We start from the raw sequence: 17,651 nt of genomic DNA, 5'->3' as shown, positions 1-17,651 counted from the left end.
TGCAACCATACAGTCATCGCCCATGGACATGCAACTTCCCATCGCCCCTTCGCCACCCACGGCCCCTTATGACACGAAAGGGCCACCGCCTGCGTTGACGATGACGGTAGAAGAGCATCGTCCGTCGACGCTCCCAGCCCCTCTTGCTTCTCCACCTGCTGCGCCTATCACCGCGTCTCCCACAACGAGTCCGCACCGTCCCAAACCACTCAAGCTGATCATCCAGCTTTCCTCCAAGGACGTCGATACAGACGTCAAAGAGGACGGATTGCCCAAACCGACACTCCCGCATGGGGCGTTCGCGAACCTGAAGAAGGAGAATCGAGGGAAAAAGTGCCCGATCAACAACCCCGACACGATCTTGGAAGCCGTGCGCGGCGATGGTCCCGCCGACTTGGCGACCGACGTTGGTCGTCTCAAGAAACTGGGCAAAGGGGCTGGGGGAACGGTGTATCTAGGCTGCTTTGTCCCGACGTTGAAGCTCATCGCGATCAAAGAAGTGCAGCTGTTCCACGAAGAAGACTATGCCATGATCACCCACGAACTGCACGCGCTGCACGACAACCTCGTGCCGCTGGCGGACGAAGCGACCCACAAATCGCTCGAGTTTCTCGGCAAGTTGTTCCACAGGAAGCTGCACATTGGCAACGTCCATGCGTGCCACGACATGGTGTCGTTCTACGGCGCGTATGCCACGCCCGAGAAGGCCAGCGTGTCCATCGCGATGGAGTACATGAATGCCGGCACGTTGCAGGTACTGGACATACACATCACAATGACCTATCAAAACATCCAATGCATATGTTGTGTATAGGATTTCGTAGATGCCAACACAACAGTGCCAGAACCTGTGCTCAAACACATTGCATATTGCACCATGAAAGCGCTGCATCACATGCATTTGCACCGGTCTCGTCCATCTACATGTTTCGATATCATCAATTATCTTCTACTAATACTAGTACAGTACTACTAGTACTACTACAACGTACTAACTCACTGCTTGGCTTTCGACTTGTATATATGAATGATAATACTCACAAGAGTCGTCGGTAGGATGCTCCACCGAGACATTAAGCCGGCCAACATTCTCATGAACTCGAAAGGCGACTTCAAAGTACATTCCATCCAATCACATAGCTCGAAAACATGCGATGGGGTTTTGATGTATCTTATTAGATTGCCGACTTTGGGCTGGCGGCGACGTTGAGCAAGTCGAAATCGTACTTTTCCGAGTTCCAGGGCACGCTCATGTACATGTCGCCCGAGCGCATCACGGGCGGAAACTACTCGCATCCGAGCGATGTGTGGGCGGTGGGCATCGTCCTGCTCACGTTATCCCTTGGCAGGTATCCGTTTGCAAGGGAAGATGGGTTCTTTGGGCTTGAAGACTCGATCGTGAATGAAACCATGCCGTTGGTGCCTGCGACGACGTTCTCGCCATCGTGTCGCGAGTTTATCGAGGCGTTGCTGGCAAAGGACCCCGCTAGTCGACTCACGGCAGCTCAAGCGCTGGACCATTCGTTTTTAGCCCAGTACGATCCAAAGCAAAATGATCACGAGTTTGCACACGCGTGGGCGACATTGCACACACCACGTCACATGACGCCCGACGAAATCCAAGCGGTGGTAGGTACTTGTTTGGTGAAGTATTGCAATGTGCGATGGCGTGAATATCACGAGGTGGAAATATATATATATATATATACACGTAGGTGGTGGCGATATTGGAGCAGGAGGAGCGGACGTCCGGCGACCACGACGAGTTTGACTTTCATCCGCATCATATCCTGTACCACCCACCCGACTCATCCACGTACCAAATCAGCTTCAAGTACGACCAATCATTGTACACTTGATATCGACTTTTATATGGTGTTGGGGTTGGTTTTCGGGTTTGCTTGGCATGTTCGTTTGCTTGTTGGCCTTCCATCATATATATATATGATATATATCCCCATCATATATGTATATATATATATCCATCATATATATTTATATGATACATATATACATCACATATATATCCATCATATATATTTATATGATATATATATACATCATATATATATTATATATATACATCATATATATATTATATATATATATATTTGACATATATATCCATCATATATAAATATGATGGAAGGCCAACAAACCAACCATGTATATATTTATATATATATAATATATACATGCATGCTGAGCAGATTTAAGCGTTCGAGTTGTCATGTGACTTACTTTCGTAGGCACTTGACCAGCTTAGCGGACGCATGCGGCACGACCACGGACGAGCTACTGGCGGTTTTCAAAGCATTGGACACGTCTCCCCCCCCCACCGTCACGACCACATAAACCAAGCCAAGTATATTGTCGTAGCTGCCATCCGTCCACAACGAGTAGTGATTTTTTCGATTTAAATAAAGGATTTGATTTGTATATATATATATATATACACCGTATATGAACTAGAATGGTTCACAAAGTCGTGTGGAAATGATCGTATCGCGCCGCCTTGGCGCGCTTTGTCGCCAAGTCGTCCTGGATATCTTGCAGTCGATCTCGTACTTGACGCAGCACCGTCCGAGCCACGCTCTTCCCTTCCAGCTCGACCAATTCGTCGTTTATTGTGTCCATCTTGACCTTTTCCTGCGCTTCGGCCACTTGGACGTTGGCGGCCACTACCGGGTCGTCCCGCACTGGCACATGAAACCTCCGTTTGCACCCCGTGCTTCCAAACGCCCCCTGACCATTCGTTTTTTTTTATTTGAACGTAGCAGACGTCTCGTACCTCGTCCGTTTCGTCGCAGCACAGCCATCGCATGGCGCGGTGGAGCATGCAGTTGGCCGTGAGTGGCTCGCCTCGCCGCGACGGACACGACTTGACACATGCGCGGTCGTACTTGGCAGGGTGGTACACACACGAAAACCGAGTGTTTTGCGCGTCCGAGTACCTAAAGAGTTGTGGGCAGGACGTATATGGCCATAGGTCAGGATATGGCAAAATGAACAAGGTATATATATATGTATGGTGTACATGGTCTTGCACAGGCGACATTGGATCCACCGATGCTGAAACTTGTGCAAAGTCGTTTGAGACGGGGATGCTTCGTGGTTGGCCTTGAGATGGGACCCCGACGCCTAGAACCGTTGATGTGTTTGTTCGAAACTGGAGCAACATGGAGAATGAATTTGGCAGAAGAATTCAGCCAATCAAAATTGCAGGAAACCATGATCAACGTCGAATTAGTGTATGACTTCAATTAGTGTGATACCGAGCACCCCAGGACACCGTTTTACATTCAAAAGTCAGGACAACGAAGGATCGATCGATGATAATTTGGTGAATAAGCACTAACAGTTCAAATGCTGGGTAAACGGAGAATATCATATCAAGGGATCAAGGTTCCAAGCTCGTAAGACGGGTGCCAGTACGTACATGCATGGCGTCTAGGGCAGCCACGCGCTGGTCTTGGCGGGCTAGACTGTACCGCAGGTCATATGCATTGCGAACCACCGATGAATGGTGCCACACGTTGATCCATCCTACAAATCACAAACATCACAAGCACGGTAATATTACGACAACCCCGAGGCGACACACAAGTACCTTGAAACGCCCGCTTGAGCGCTTCCTTCCGCTGCTTTCGAAATAGCACCCGCCCCAGCTCAGCACGACTAGAAGTGGATATATTATATAAATACAAATTATATTGAGCTACACGCCCACAAAGTTGGCCATTTTCGGTGTGGGGATTGTTGAAATCGCCAAGAAATCCACCAACGAAGAAAACGATTGGATAAAAAGAAGGAAGGTCGCAATAGGATTGGCTAATACGAATGAATATTCACAACGATGCAGTTCGTAAAACTCAGGTGTTTATAAACCACAGGTAATTTTGATTCGAACACACAATAATATATATATATTATATACATGCAAAACCTAGGACAACCGTACCACAGACGCATGCGACTCGCACGCATGTGCTTGCGCCACAGCCGCGCGACTTGCGCCGTTTTGTCGGCGCTTTCCCTGTCCAGAGACTGAATTCGTTCCCCCAGAGACAGCATATGCCGCTCTGTCGACACTGTAAACGTCCGCAATACGATCAAGTGCACCAGCGTTTGGAAATATTTCCTATTTTTTGACGTGGTCATAGGAAATAATATGTCAGTATATATATATATATATATATATATAAGCATACAATATATATATAAGTATATATAATACAATATATATATTTAAGTATATATATATAAGTATATATAATACAATATATATGTTTAAGTATATATAAGTATACAATATATATATATATATATATATAAGTACACAATATATAATAAGTATACAATATATATATATATATGTTTCCAACACATACTTGTACAATTCCTTGGCCAAATAATCCGTAAGAAAGCGCTGGCACCGTTTGTGCAGTACGCTCGAGTCCATATACGCCGTGTCTTTGATCGTTTTGTGCATAACCTTTTCATCTCGTTTTTCTCGCGCGATGGCCAATTCCAGCGCCGCCTAATAGTATCGTATATATATATATATATCATGTTTCGAGAATATATATATATATATATAAAGACCTCGGCAGCAGCACAGCGTGCAAGGCACTCAACAGCATACTCGTGTTTCCGCCGCGCGCCGTCGGTGATTTCTTTGGCTTGTTGCTGGTTTCGCTTTAGATCCAGTTGCATCCTCTTGATTTGATCGGCGTCGCTGTCCAACCGCTGCAAGTACGCCAACTTTTCTTGCATTTGGACAATGGTCAGATCTGCGCTGGCCACCTACATATGAGGCTCAGAAGACGGAATATACAAGATCGACGCACGGCAAACATGGTTTCGGCCGCCGCCACCATGTACTCTTCGTTCAGCCGATGCGCAAAGTCGTGCCGCTTCTTGGCTGCAATGAGCTTGGCTGTCGCCCGGCGCTCCAGCTGTTGCTCCAGGATAGCTCTGGCTTTGGGATTCAAGTGAACCATCCGCTCCTTGGCTCTCGCCGCGACGGCATCCATCACCGGCTGGCGCTGATCCCCGTCGTCGTCGTCGATGTCTTCGTTGTCTTCAAACTCGAGGTCGCTTTCCGTATCGGACTCTTGGAACTCGGCTTGCTGCAGCATAAACTCGAGCTGTTGTTGCTCCAGCTCTTGCTCCCGTCGCTCCTGCAGCCACACTTCTCGGATCTACATGCCATAATCACATGAAATTAGGTGTACAATATATAATATATATATATATATATTGTCAACTCGATTCGAAATTCGAGTGGGGTTCTCAATCGAATGAGCAGACAAACCAAATCGACAATAAAGATCGACCAATCAAAACCCAACACATGAATCAAGTAGCCAATCAAATTCACTCTTCGACCAATATCCTAGTGTGTGACTGAAATTTGTGTAACATCGAACGACTTGTACATACAGTGCAAGGAATCGTTTGATAGATTTGGCAAAGAATACGCACTAAAGTCCAAACTTTGGGTAAAAGAAAGACTATATATATATATATTATATATATTCGTATCGAACAAGCAAGATCGACGTAGTAAACATATCATATACGTACGTACAGCCATGGCCAAATCGCCTTAGAAAGACTATATATATATATTCATATCGAACAAGCCAGATCGTACGTACAGCCATGGCCAAATCGTCTTCGAGTTTGATGGCAGCCCATTCGTCGGCCAGACGATGCTTTTCCCGCTTGCCTTTTTTGATCTGCAAACGTCGGGCGACCTTGCTACCTTCCTTATTCTTGTCATCCCCATCCAACGTGTTGTACTTTTCAAGCATCAACTGCAGTTCACGCTGTCGCATATACTCTCTCATTTCCATCTATACAAGTGTCCTCGTTATCTATTCAATGTTGTACTCATATATATATATACTCTACCTCGGCCAACTGCATGTGTCGAGATTCCACCATCATAACACGCTTTTCTTGGCGGTAAAACCTTCGACACGCCAAGTCCTCCCGCGCCATCTCCTTGCACACCGCCTCCAGCCGCTTGCGTTCTTCTTCTGCCCGCCGCTCCATGTCATTCCGTCGACGCACCTCGGCCTGGACGCACCGCAGCCGCTCCAGTTGCCGCGCCCACGTCCGCTTGACCACCTCCAACTGCATTTTGCGCCCAACGACTTGGCGTCGCAGAGCCACATGCACGTGGACTTGTACATGTGGATGCTGCCGAGAATGGACGACGGTCGACTGCAGTTCCATGGTTTTCGCACCTACCACGCCCTCTTGAATCGTTTCGGCGGACACGTCGACAAGCAACTCGTGCAGCAGACTCGCCACACATTCATTCCCGACCTACGTTGCGATATCAAGACGTCGTTATCACCCCGTTTTTTACAAGGGGACTGACTACCAACCGTCGTGACCAGCTGGTCGTGGTGGACGCGGTCGTATTCTGCGACAAGGCCTCGTTCCGTGGTCAACACGGCCGCTTCTGCATGAGCCATGAGAATGCGCTTCAACGCGGCCCTCGCCACGCGTGTCTTGTCCAATGTCGACTGTTTTGAGACCTTTGGGAGTGCTGCTGGGGTCGCGGAATTCGTGGTGGCATTGTTGGTTGATGTGATCGCCATCGCCGCCGTCATTTTGGCCATGCTGGTGGAGCGTTGAGGAGCCAGCTTCTTGGGCATCGTCTTGAGCTTGGGTCGAACGAGGCGGATCTTGGCGGCATGCGCGCGGACGGCGTCGGCCTCGGCCTCGGTGCGGAACCGCCGCTTGGCGTCTCGGAGCGCCATCCGGACTTGGGTCTGCACTTCCACTTTGGTCACGGCGACGCGGATGTGGCCTTGCTTGGCCGCCATTTGTTGGGCCCACACCGTGATTTCTCGACACAGTGCTTCTTCCGTTTCCATGACGTGGCACTCGGACGCTTCACGGCGTCGCTCGGCACTAACAAACGCTTTGCACTCGACTTCCACGCTTCGCATTGCCAAGAGCTCCCGTTGCTGCATCGCTTTCGCGGCCTGGGTAAAGTGCACCAACGACATGTACACGGTGGCCTTCCATGTCCTCAGTCGAATTGCAAGAATGTTGTCTGATTCTCGAAAGTACTGCACTACACCCACGCCGTACGGGGTGTGCACCTACGTACATTATGTTAATCAGGTGAAATGAGTACTAGTTGCGAAAGGGCATTCTCGGGGTGTTTTAGCATAGGAATGGATGGATGGTGATTGATACCTTGGTGCGTTTTTTTCGGTATTGCAGCGCCAAGAGCCGATCACCGAGCGCATGTCGACCTTCCATGGCGCCTTCCAGCTGCCCTTTCAGCGTCTGAATGGATTCCTTAACTTGCTGCCGATCGGTATGGGCGGCATCCCACAGCAGACGCATGTTGGCAGTGGTGCGTTCTAGCGCGGCAGCATGCAGCATGGCGAGCTTAGCTTCTTCCTCGACGCCTTCCCGCGCCCGAAACGCCAACTATCTCCACATGTGTTGTGGATCTAAATATAATGCATAGAAATAATAGTCTTACGGTTTTCTCGACAAGGCATTCTTGCAAGTGCTTGGCAGACGCATTGTACGTGTCGATGGCGATCTTTCGATCTGTGAGCAGTTGCCGCGCCCGTTCTTGTTCGACTTGAACTATAGCGACCACTTGAGTCGTCGTGCTGCGCTCCACTTGCAATTGACTGAGTGACTCTACCTACAATAAGTAGTTCCACCATGTTACGTATATGGTTGGGTTGTATATATTTTTCTAAACTGGATTTGACATGGAGAATGAACATCGACAACACAACCAATATGTAATGGACACAAGAATATATCATGGACAGAAGGATTTATTGACCCAATATCAGATTGCAGGAAACCATCATCCATGTTTAATTAGTGTGTGACTTCAATTAGTGTGATATCAATCACCACAGGACAATACACTTTACAAAATTCAGTACAAAGAATCGATCGATAGATAGATTTGGCAAATTCAAACAGTCTAAATTTAGAGTAAAAGAAAGACGACCATACACTAGTAGCCAAGTCACACAACAAGTACCCGATCAACATGAAATGTGTACCTCAATCAGCCGCTCCTTGTAGGCGGCTCCGCGTAAATCTTGCAGAATCCGAAGCCGGTACCGATATTGGTTGACACGACCAAAGAAACTCAACTCGTCACGATACGCTGCCACGTGTCTATCGCGGTCGTTGCGGGGGCCGTCGCGGTCGTCCACGTTTCGTCCCATCACGTGGCGAAAGTTGAGCGCGTCAATGGCTACGCAATATATATATATATGTTTAATATATATACATATTAATATCACATGAATTATCAAATGGCACAATCTGTTTGTTCGATCCATGGATATATATACACTATATATATATATATATATTATATCTATATATTGTTTTGTAAATTATTCTACACTGGAGCGACATGGAGAATGAATCGACACAACCAAATTAAATGTAAAAAAGAATCATCGGCAGAAGAAGAATTGAGCCAATCAGATTGTAGGAAACGGTCACCAACATAGAATTAGTGTGTGCATGAAATTAGTGTGATTCCAAACACCTCCGGACACACCTTTTTACATATAAACTTCAGTACAAAGAAAATCGATCGATGAATTTGGCGAATCACCACAAAGTCCAAATATTTTGAATACAATGGCAATATATAAATATATATATATAGGGTACGTACCCTGCATGTGCGTCGAATCGTACGAGTGCACTTCGGCCAGCTGCACTTGGCGCGCTTCTTTCTCCAACCGGACGCGCTCATCTTCCACTCGTCGCAAATGCTCTGCATTTTCAAACCGAAAACTCGCTTCAAACAGCCGATGCATTTCCACGTCGTGGTCCAAGGCCGGGTCGGCCCCGCGCGCCGCGTCCACATCGTCAAATGACCGACTCATTTCTTTGCCACATTGTTTGCACTTGACGCCCTTGTCGTACTTGGCTCCCCACTGCTTCAATTCGCTACATACACATAGTTGATTGTATTGTCGATTTGATATACAAATTTGGGGTGCAATCGAATCGCGCAAACCGATCCACAATCGATCTGATTGGTTGTTGAATTTCATTGAGAATGTTTTGATTGGTTAATAATTTTGAGCTCATCTGAAGTAGCCAATCAAATCGATTTAAATTCCAACCAGAAACCACAACACGAAATTTCACTCGAAAGCACAATATTACAAATCCATGATATATGGAACCAAAATTCACAGTTTTGTGCTGATTCAATAAATGCACTAAGTGTTGTACACGTGTAAAATGTGACGCCCTGTACACTACTTTCATTCATACACTAACATTCGATATGCAATGGTTGAAGAGCACTACTATATTTGATTGGTCACTTGAATAGTGTGTTCTGGATTTTGATTGGTCGATCGATTTCGTGCTGCTCTTGCAATTTTTCTCGTCATCATAATCACAACGACGTGGAATTTCATGTCTATTTTTAAGCAAGGGGTAATACTATGGTTGAGGCCTAGTTTGAAGTAGTACCGATATTTCCAGACACTTGACCACGTTGTGATTCAAAACTGAACCCAAAATGTATACACAGGAACAATGCATCAGAAGTATGTGGTTGGTATCATACATACCGATGAGCACAGGGGGGTTCAGGGGCCACGGCAAGGTGGAAGTGGGGAATTTGCAATGCCGCGCGCAGGGCCGCTCCGTGGGCGTCGGCCTGCTGCTGTTTGGCGGCATTCTCCTGCTCCAGTCGTTCGTCCTTGGTCAATTCCAGTACTTGCTGGTGGCTGTGGTCATATTTGCGTTTGCGCTGGTCGCGGTCGGCCTTTCGCTTGTCGAGGCGGCGCTTGTTCTTGCGCGCCCATGTCTTTTTGATGAATTCCATGCGCGCGTCCACTGTTTGTCGAATATAATTCGACTTTAACGTGTGCAGCGCCACGTCGAACGTGATGACATTTGGGTGGTTTACACTTTGCATCAACCGCCTGGCTTCGACCTACATGGCCATAGGGTTTTTTTAGTTAGTAAGTAGTACAGTTTATATAGTACTTGGAAGTATCCTAGACTTTGGGTGCTCAATGAGCAGAATCACCAAATCGGTACACAATCCAAGATCGACCAATCAAAACCCACAACACGAATCAACTGGCCAATCAAATTATCTACTTTTCGGCCACTGGAGCATCGAATTACTGTAGTGTGTGAATGAAATGAGTGTGACACTGGACGATCGTTACAAAAGTCCAAGAATCGATATATCATCGATACGAATAATTTTTTGATAATATTTCTTATTAATTTTTTTAGAGGGGATGCCTAGGCATTAATTAATATTTTTAGATAAATTTTAAAGATTTGCTCCAATTTTTGACGTTTGGCAAAGAATCAAAAGGCAACCAAATTTGGGGTAAAAGAAAGACAATAATATATTGTCGATTTAATATTACAAATTTGGGGTGCAATCGAATTTCGCGCCGACTAAAACGATCCACAGTCGATCTGATTGGTTGAATTTCTTTCATTGAGAAGGTTTTGATTGGCTAATAATTTTGAGCTCATCTGACGTAGCCAATCCAATCGATTTAAATTCCAATGAGAAACCACGCCACAACACGAAATTTCACTCGAAAGCACAATATATTGTCCAGTCGATCAATCGAATGAGCAGCCCCAAATCCACAGACAATCTATCGACCAATCAAAACCCACAACAAGAATCAAGTACCCAATCAAATCCTCTCTTGGACCAAAGTATCAACATCGTATGTGACTTCACAACACGTCTAACCACGACTACTTTTTATATACAAAAGTAGTCAATACAAAAGTAGTCTCGATCGAAAATAGAGAAGTTTTGGCTGTGAAAAATCACCATACAAACACCAGCCAACTGTAAACGAACCACACGAATCCTATGGCCACCATACCTCCAAGAGCGACACGACTTGCGGGTCATACGTGCAAGTACGCTGGGCGTCATGTGTCACCGCCTTTTGTCGGCGAATCAAGTCGAGTGCTTGTGCGTTTTCAAATTGGGCGTCTTCGTGCGTGTTGATACTCGTGTATTCTTGCTCAATTTCCAGCAATGATTTCGTGGGAGCGTTTAGTTTCTGGGCTACCATCTCCTTCCATTTCTCATCTTGGACTTGCTTCTCGCGGCGCTCGAGCACGACCAACGGGGCCATGTCGTTGGCCACCAACACATTCTTTTGCTATAAACCAATCATTCAAGTATGCCGAGTATATATATATATATATATATACTACAGTACACCGTGTCGTTCGTTATATGTACCTGGGCTAGATTCACCCAAGTGGATGTATTGGACGCCACAGTCACCTGCCAAGTACATTATATGACACAATTGGGAATATATATGGGGTCTGTTGTGATCTGTACCTGGTGCGAAATGTCCAGCTTTGTCCCGCCTTCTTTCCACTCGACGCGCATCCCCAATATGATGCCTTGCTGCCATCTGTCGTCCTGTCCATGTAACTGCACGCGCTGGCCAACCATTCCCCGCGCAGTCGACGTGGCCACTTCAATATGTTCGCTCTTGCGGTGCCGGTAGTTCAGCCTAGAATATATATATATATACCATCCAAGACACCTTTCGTTCATAACGTTTGATTGCACGCCATATAAACCATTGCAAGCATCGTGATATACTACTATATGCCAAGGACATGGTGTTGGACAAGATATTTGCAAGAGTCGATACATAGAATTCAAGTGGGATGCTCAATGCGCACCAAATCGGCACACAATCAAAGATCGACCAATCAAAACTACAACACAAATCAAGCAGCCAATCAAACCCACTCTTCGACCAATTCCACATCGAAATAGTGTGTGTGTGAATGAAATTAGTGTGACACTCGAGGTCGATTTTTCCATTCAACAGGAATCGATCGATCGATAGAGTTGGCAAAGAATCAAATTTGGGCTAACATACGACGGTTCAGTGTACATACATGGATTGGTCCAATCGAGAAATAGGCGCTTTGAACTGCTCTATTCCATCTCGATCGTCCATGTCATCGTGATCATGTATTCCTTGAAGCTGCTGAATATGACAAGATCCACGGGGAACGGACAAGTCTCCAACTGCTGCCACCATCCTTCGTTTATTGATATCGTGTTGAATCGCCTTGGAAATCTACTTTCCATCAACATACAAGCGAGTATTAGAGCAGTAGCAGCACACTGTAATGGGAGTCGTGAGTGTACTTCGTGCTGGATGGCTTGCCGCAATTGTGTGGCGTACGTGAGCCGGGGAAATCGCTGGGCGTGTCCGTGCAGAACGTTCGAGTCCCACACCTCGGCGTCGCTGAGCTCGACCTTGATGAGCTCCTCCAAGAGCGACGCACACCGGTGGTTACCCTGCTGTGCCTGCACTCGCAGCATTTTTACATACTCGGACAGCACATGCGAACCCCCCCCCGCATGGTGGACGACAGCGGCACTTTGAGGATTCGCATCGGCGGCGGTGTAGTCGTCTTGAGTGAATGTTCCCGCGACCGCCAGCCCCAGCACAACAACTGTGTGCGACATGGTGCTCGTCGAACTCCGGAAAAACTCGATGCAATACGACAGCCGCGAGCCGACGTAGTCTTGCACGATCGAGTGGGCTCCACACAGCTAAAACACACATGTCAACGACGTTCGATCTTTCTTGTGATGATGTGGCCATGGAATATATATATATACAATTGGATGGGGGATTCCATAGGTACACAAAGAAGTACGTACGCGGCCGTTGTCGTCGATGGCAGAAAACGATCCGATTTGGCCCACGGTGCCGCTCGTAAGCCCGAAACTGACCGTCACGCGGTCCTCAGGCGTAAACAGCGCAGCGTCCACGTCCATATCTCGAGGCTTTACCATGGCAATCTACACAGTGTCACACACACACACACGTGGATATGAGCCGACGCGTGATCAAGCATCAGAGCCATCCATCTATAACTCCTATAATGTCCTCCTTTTACTGGCTAAAGCACGAACGACCGACTAAGCTTAAAAAAATTAATAAAGAATAATGAAATGGGGACGAAAACATTCTAAAAACAATTATATAGATAATATTTTAGAAAATAATTAAAAAATAGTAATAAAATCGAATTCTATTAAAAAAAAAAAAGATTGAAAATAGAATGGGTAAACGTGCTTTCAAACCAAACGTCTACTCTTCTGAAGCAATACATATCCGTCAATCGATGCATCATATGATATCATTCGATGTACCTCCTTGTTATAATATTGTATGATTCTATTGTGGTATATTCGATACGAATTTCCAGACCACGTCGAATCGATTGACCTCGCCGCCGAATCAAATCACGAATCGACGCGATTGGCTAATCCATTTTTGAGTGGATTTGATTGGCTCGAAAGGACAAGTATATTCAACCAATCAGAACTCCGGCGTGATTCCATATTGATTCAACAAACCAGGCGAATTTTGGAACTTTATAGCGAATAAATCACAATACCTCGAATCGAAGTTTCCATAACGCGTGAGTAGGGAGGAGCACGGCGCCGCGCAAAATGCCTCGGCGGTTGCCTGGGTCCAGTCCGATCCACGTGGCATCGTCTCGTGCCAACGACACGCCTAACGACGTCGACACATCGCGCGATTTCCACCAGTCGAGCAATCCCGTTGAGATTTTCTTGACAGCATGTAGGGGCTGCCGGTGGTTCTACCCACGTTTGAATATCAACATCATGTGTCAGACGTCTCGGATGTACATGAAAGTTTTGTAGCGCGTTAATCACGTCGGACCGCTGGTTGAGCGACTGCTGCTTGGTTAGGGTGTCTTGGAGCTTGGCTAGACGGTGCACCGTAAGCTCCAGCTCGGCTTGATCCACCATCTTTTGCTTGGACAGCTACAACCAACCACGTCACATATAGCCATGTGGTGAAGAACGAATCATTCAGCGCACAACGTGTCCAACAGTGATGTAGGTAGCTACTTTCTAAACGTAATAATGAAACTAGTAATAAATATACCAACCAACCTACGCACCTTCCACGACTCGAGTCCAAGGTACCGCGCTTGTTCGTACAGTTGAAATGCTGGCATCGCGGCCGCCTTGAGCAGCTCCAGCTTGGTTCGTTGGGTCACTGCTGCCAATGTTTCCCGTGGCAACATGTGTTGGTGCTGCCACGTCATTGTCTGGTCAACTGTATGGGCGATGGATCGCCCCACAACCATGGGCAGGTCGTTCTGGGCCTTGTCCATGTCGGCGACCGCCGCTTCCATTGCCCCGACGACGCCGGCCGCATGCGCCAGTTGCTCTGCCACCGCGTGCTCTTCTTCCGTCCACCCCGTCAACCGTTCCGTGAGCAGTCGGTCTCGAATCGACAGCTCCTTGAGCTCCGCCGATAGATCCGCGGCCTGTTTCAGCAACGAGTGGATATACAGCCGGTCGGCGTCCGACGGCTCCCTCCTCGGGGGCCCCGCGAGACCGACGAGCACCTCGCGGTGAGCCGCCTTGGCTTGACTCAGCCCCCGAACAACCCCCGCCTTTTTGTCTACGATACACTTGCGGTCGTCCACAGCGTTGGCCTTTAGAACCCGCAATCGATCCATCTTTTCTTCCAAAGCGCGTAGGTTGGACTGGTGATCCATCAACTCTACTCGCTGCAGTTCTCGTCGCGTGTCGAATGGCCCCGCTGTGGGAAATGCAATCGTGTGGCTGTCTGTTAAGGTGCATATACCAACCAGAGTGTTTAGTGGTTGAGACAGAGATCAACAACAATGGAGTACCAAGTTCTGGTGGTGGGTCCAACTCATCATCGTCGTCTAACGAACTGAACAACGCCCCCCCAAACACACCCAGTGACGACTCGGTCTGGCGCCGCAGCGTGCCGTACGCGGCACTCGCGCCTTCTTCCGCTTCCCACATGTCCAATCCGTCCACCACGTCTTGAACGGCATGCTAATCGATCACACATGACACTCCCCTTGCGATCGATCTTGTAGCGTAGTTGAATCGAAATCCCCCAGCGCGATTTTTTGTCGTTGTATATGTCATGGAAAGGTTACTATTACCTGCACATCCATTGCGCGCGAGCGGTCGAGCGCGGCGCGGACGGCCACCGCCTCGCGTCGCCCGTCCTTCAACTTGGACTTCCAGTACTGCATGTTCATCTTGCGCTTGTACGCAATATGCGCGTCGTTGTGCGTTTGTGTCTGGGACACGTACCGATCCCTCTCTTCTATCTCCAGGTCGTGCCAGTACTTCCACTTTGTCTACTTGATCCAACATAGAACAAAGATACTGTGAGAAAAAGGGAAAGTCCGAAACGACACAGACCTCGAGTTCCTCGGTCGCTTGGGCGCGGTCGCGCTTGTCCGCTTCTTCTTTCATCTCCCGAAGCCGTCGAAGAAGTGGCGCCTTGTGCTCGATGCGTCCATGCCGCTCGACGTTCTTGGCTTGCTCTGTCTTGGCCGTGGCCATGAACTTGGCGTGGTTCGTCACCTTCATGAGCTTGTACTTGGTGCATTCGTCGTCCATACGATAGATCACCGCAACGTGTTCCCTTAGCCACCGACGGTCGCGGAGGATCACGGGCTCGAATTGCCGCAACGTCTCCCGAACGGTCTCGGACGCGTGTTCCAGCTCGGACGAAACCTTGGTCACCACGCGCTTGATGTCTTCCGTCAATGGTTTGTGCTTGTGCTGGAGCACTTTCAACTTCTTCGCTCGCTTCACGTCTTCTTTCTCTTCCGTGTCCCATATCGCTGTCAAGGAGGATGAGGATGGAGTAACGAGGCAGGGAACGATAGTTTTACGGACCTGTCATTTTCTTCAAGCTGAAGTCGTTCATGTTGAACCCACGACTGATCCAGTCCTCCCTCGCATCTTCCTCGAGCATTGCTTCCGCACCCATGTTGAAGAAATGTGTGGAGCTATCTCCCTTTTCGATCTATGACGATCACCTACAGGAGCGCATCGACGCGCTACTTTCAAATCTTGGGATCGCCAAAGGTCACAACACGTACAAACGCTGATTAGCTTAAATGGAGGATTTAGGCTTGTATTTTGTCCAATGATTAGGCGGTATCAGTTTATCATAGAAAGTGTGACATATTTTGAATTTTTATACTGTTTGACGAAGAACTAGGAATCAGATGGGAAGCGGATGGAGTTGTCATCGCTTTGGCCACTTGCGGCTGGCCCAAGGTCGTTCGCTTCAAGCAAGGTAAGATCCATGGTCTTCAGGTTGATTGGGGCGGGAATGGTGGAGTTGTCGGCGAACCCTTCAGGCAGGTCGAAGGAGCACCAGAGTCGGCGTAGCTTTGGGTCTTCTCCAGGACAAGCACACGACACGTCGCACCCCATTGCCGACGATCCGACCAGATACCTCAACCGGTAGCAGTCCACGTCGTACATGCCGTCGACGCAAGCGTTGCTCGTGTAGTTCCAATGCGAGTTCCCCGCAAGGTACCATTCCTTGATTGGGTACCGGAACGAAGCATTTGCAAAAGTTGTCTCATCCAGCAGGAGAAAGTTGATGGGTGGAGGTTCCATGGGCGACGCCGTCGACAGGCACGACGTGTTTGCCGTAGCAACCCAATCTTGCACCGCAAAAGTTTCCGCCTCGCTCCATCTCACGCGCGGCAGTCCGAGTGCATCGCGCATCACGTTGACATGGTGCATGAGAGTGGTGCCGTTGAACGTTCCTTGGTCTGTAAAGGTCGTGCCGCCGTCTTCTAGCGGACAAATGCCGCCGCCACTCGCTTCTCCGCCTTGCAAGATCATCATTCGACCTGCCACCATCATGTAGTCGGCATCTCCATCCTCATCCTCCTCGTCAACTTCCACATCTTGGTCGTCTTCCACGTCTGGGTCATCATTCTCGTCCGAGTGGTCTTTCTCGTCCATTTCGTCACCACTACTCTGTGCACTGCTGGTCACTGGCATCACCGAGCCAACATCTTGGTCGAACGAGAGCCCCGTAACGTTCTGCATTATGTCGTCGCCTTTGGTCGAACTGGTCAATGGCGTTGGACTCATGCTCACAGTCGCGAGTCGAGCCCCATGATGGCCTGCCTCCGCCACTGATAATGTCCCCGTCGTCGTCGGCAACGGCATGTGGGTGGCGGTGGTCACATGGACTGGGCTAATGATGGTCTCGGAGGTCGATGTGCCAGCCACGGTTCGACCCACGACGATCGCGACTGCCATGCCGGCACCGGTGAGGACCATGGCAGAACAGGCCATCATCCACAGCATTCGTCGCTTTTTGTGTCGTCGGTTGTGCTGTGGACCAAGCCGCCTTTCGATCTCGTTTGTGAGATCGATGGCCGTGGGTCTGTGAAAGTGGTGTGCATGCGCATCCAACCACACCCGCAGAGACTGCTCAATGCTGGGCTGGGTCGACACGCTCGAAAGTCGGGTGTCTGGGGCTTCTGGCATACTAGGTAATAAGTGCGCAAGTGTCCGCAGTGTTGCAGCAAAGTCCAGAAAGTTCACAAGTGGCGCTCCTCAGAACACGAAGATCATTCCAAGTACAACGTAATACTGTACTCCGTGTACTACTAGTAGTTTGGGGCTTTCTAAGCTTACTAGTATACGCAAACCATAAGCGATTGCGGCGTGGATCAGACCATGTGGACGCGGAAGTACTAGGTATGTGTACAATTACTACCTA

General features: G+C 48.3%; 3 protein-coding genes across 3 annotated transcripts; 1 reads left to right on the top strand and 2 right to left on the bottom strand.

The window, feature by feature from the left end:
• The first annotated feature begins 1 nt into the window (after position 1).
• H257_08429 (serine/threonine protein kinase) lies at positions 2-2,457 on the top strand. The gene is made up of 6 exons (XM_009834290.1): positions 2-754; positions 815-909; positions 1,057-1,117; positions 1,180-1,629; positions 1,716-1,834; positions 2,250-2,457. Exons 1-6 carry the CDS (start codon positions 23-25, stop codon positions 2,353-2,355), a joined length of 1,563 nt encoding a protein of 520 aa, XP_009832592.1. The 5' UTR covers positions 2-22; the 3' UTR covers positions 2,356-2,457.
• H257_08428 (hypothetical protein) lies at positions 2,432-15,981 on the bottom strand. Its single transcript, XM_009834289.1, has 30 exons — positions 15,794-15,981; positions 15,311-15,738; positions 15,046-15,246; positions 14,761-14,932; positions 14,017-14,693; positions 13,739-13,876; positions 13,483-13,689; positions 12,740-12,880; positions 12,218-12,628; positions 11,962-12,146; positions 11,387-11,564; positions 11,282-11,326; positions 10,914-11,198; positions 9,615-9,982; positions 8,699-8,976; positions 8,067-8,263; positions 7,520-7,690; positions 7,225-7,464; positions 6,402-7,127; positions 5,920-6,339; positions 5,664-5,861; positions 4,851-5,204; positions 4,606-4,806; positions 4,392-4,540; positions 3,962-4,141; positions 3,611-3,678; positions 3,440-3,546; positions 3,038-3,141; positions 2,792-2,954; positions 2,432-2,745 (listed from the first exon to the last, which is right to left on the bottom strand). The coding sequence occupies exons 1-30, from the start codon at positions 15,885-15,887 to the stop codon at positions 2,479-2,481; spliced, it is 7,353 nt and encodes a 2,450-aa protein (XP_009832591.1). The 5' UTR covers positions 15,888-15,981; the 3' UTR covers positions 2,432-2,478.
• Positions 15,982-16,071: 90 nt separating this feature from the next.
• H257_08427 (hypothetical protein) lies at positions 16,072-17,509 on the bottom strand. The gene has a single exon (XM_009834288.1). The coding sequence runs from the start codon at positions 17,414-17,416 to the stop codon at positions 16,118-16,120; it is 1,299 nt and encodes a 432-aa protein (XP_009832590.1). The 5' UTR covers positions 17,417-17,509; the 3' UTR covers positions 16,072-16,117.
• Between the last annotated feature and the right edge of the window lie 142 nt (positions 17,510-17,651).

The sequence above is a fragment of the Aphanomyces astaci genome (genome assembly GCF_000520075.1).
Source record: "Aphanomyces astaci strain APO3 unplaced genomic scaffold supercont1.18, whole genome shotgun sequence".
Taxonomy (NCBI): Eukaryota; Oomycota; class Saprolegniomycetes; order Saprolegniales; family Verrucalvaceae; genus Aphanomyces; species Aphanomyces astaci.
Note: the sequence above shows the minus strand (reverse complement) of the source record. Positions and strands in the feature narration are given on the sequence as shown.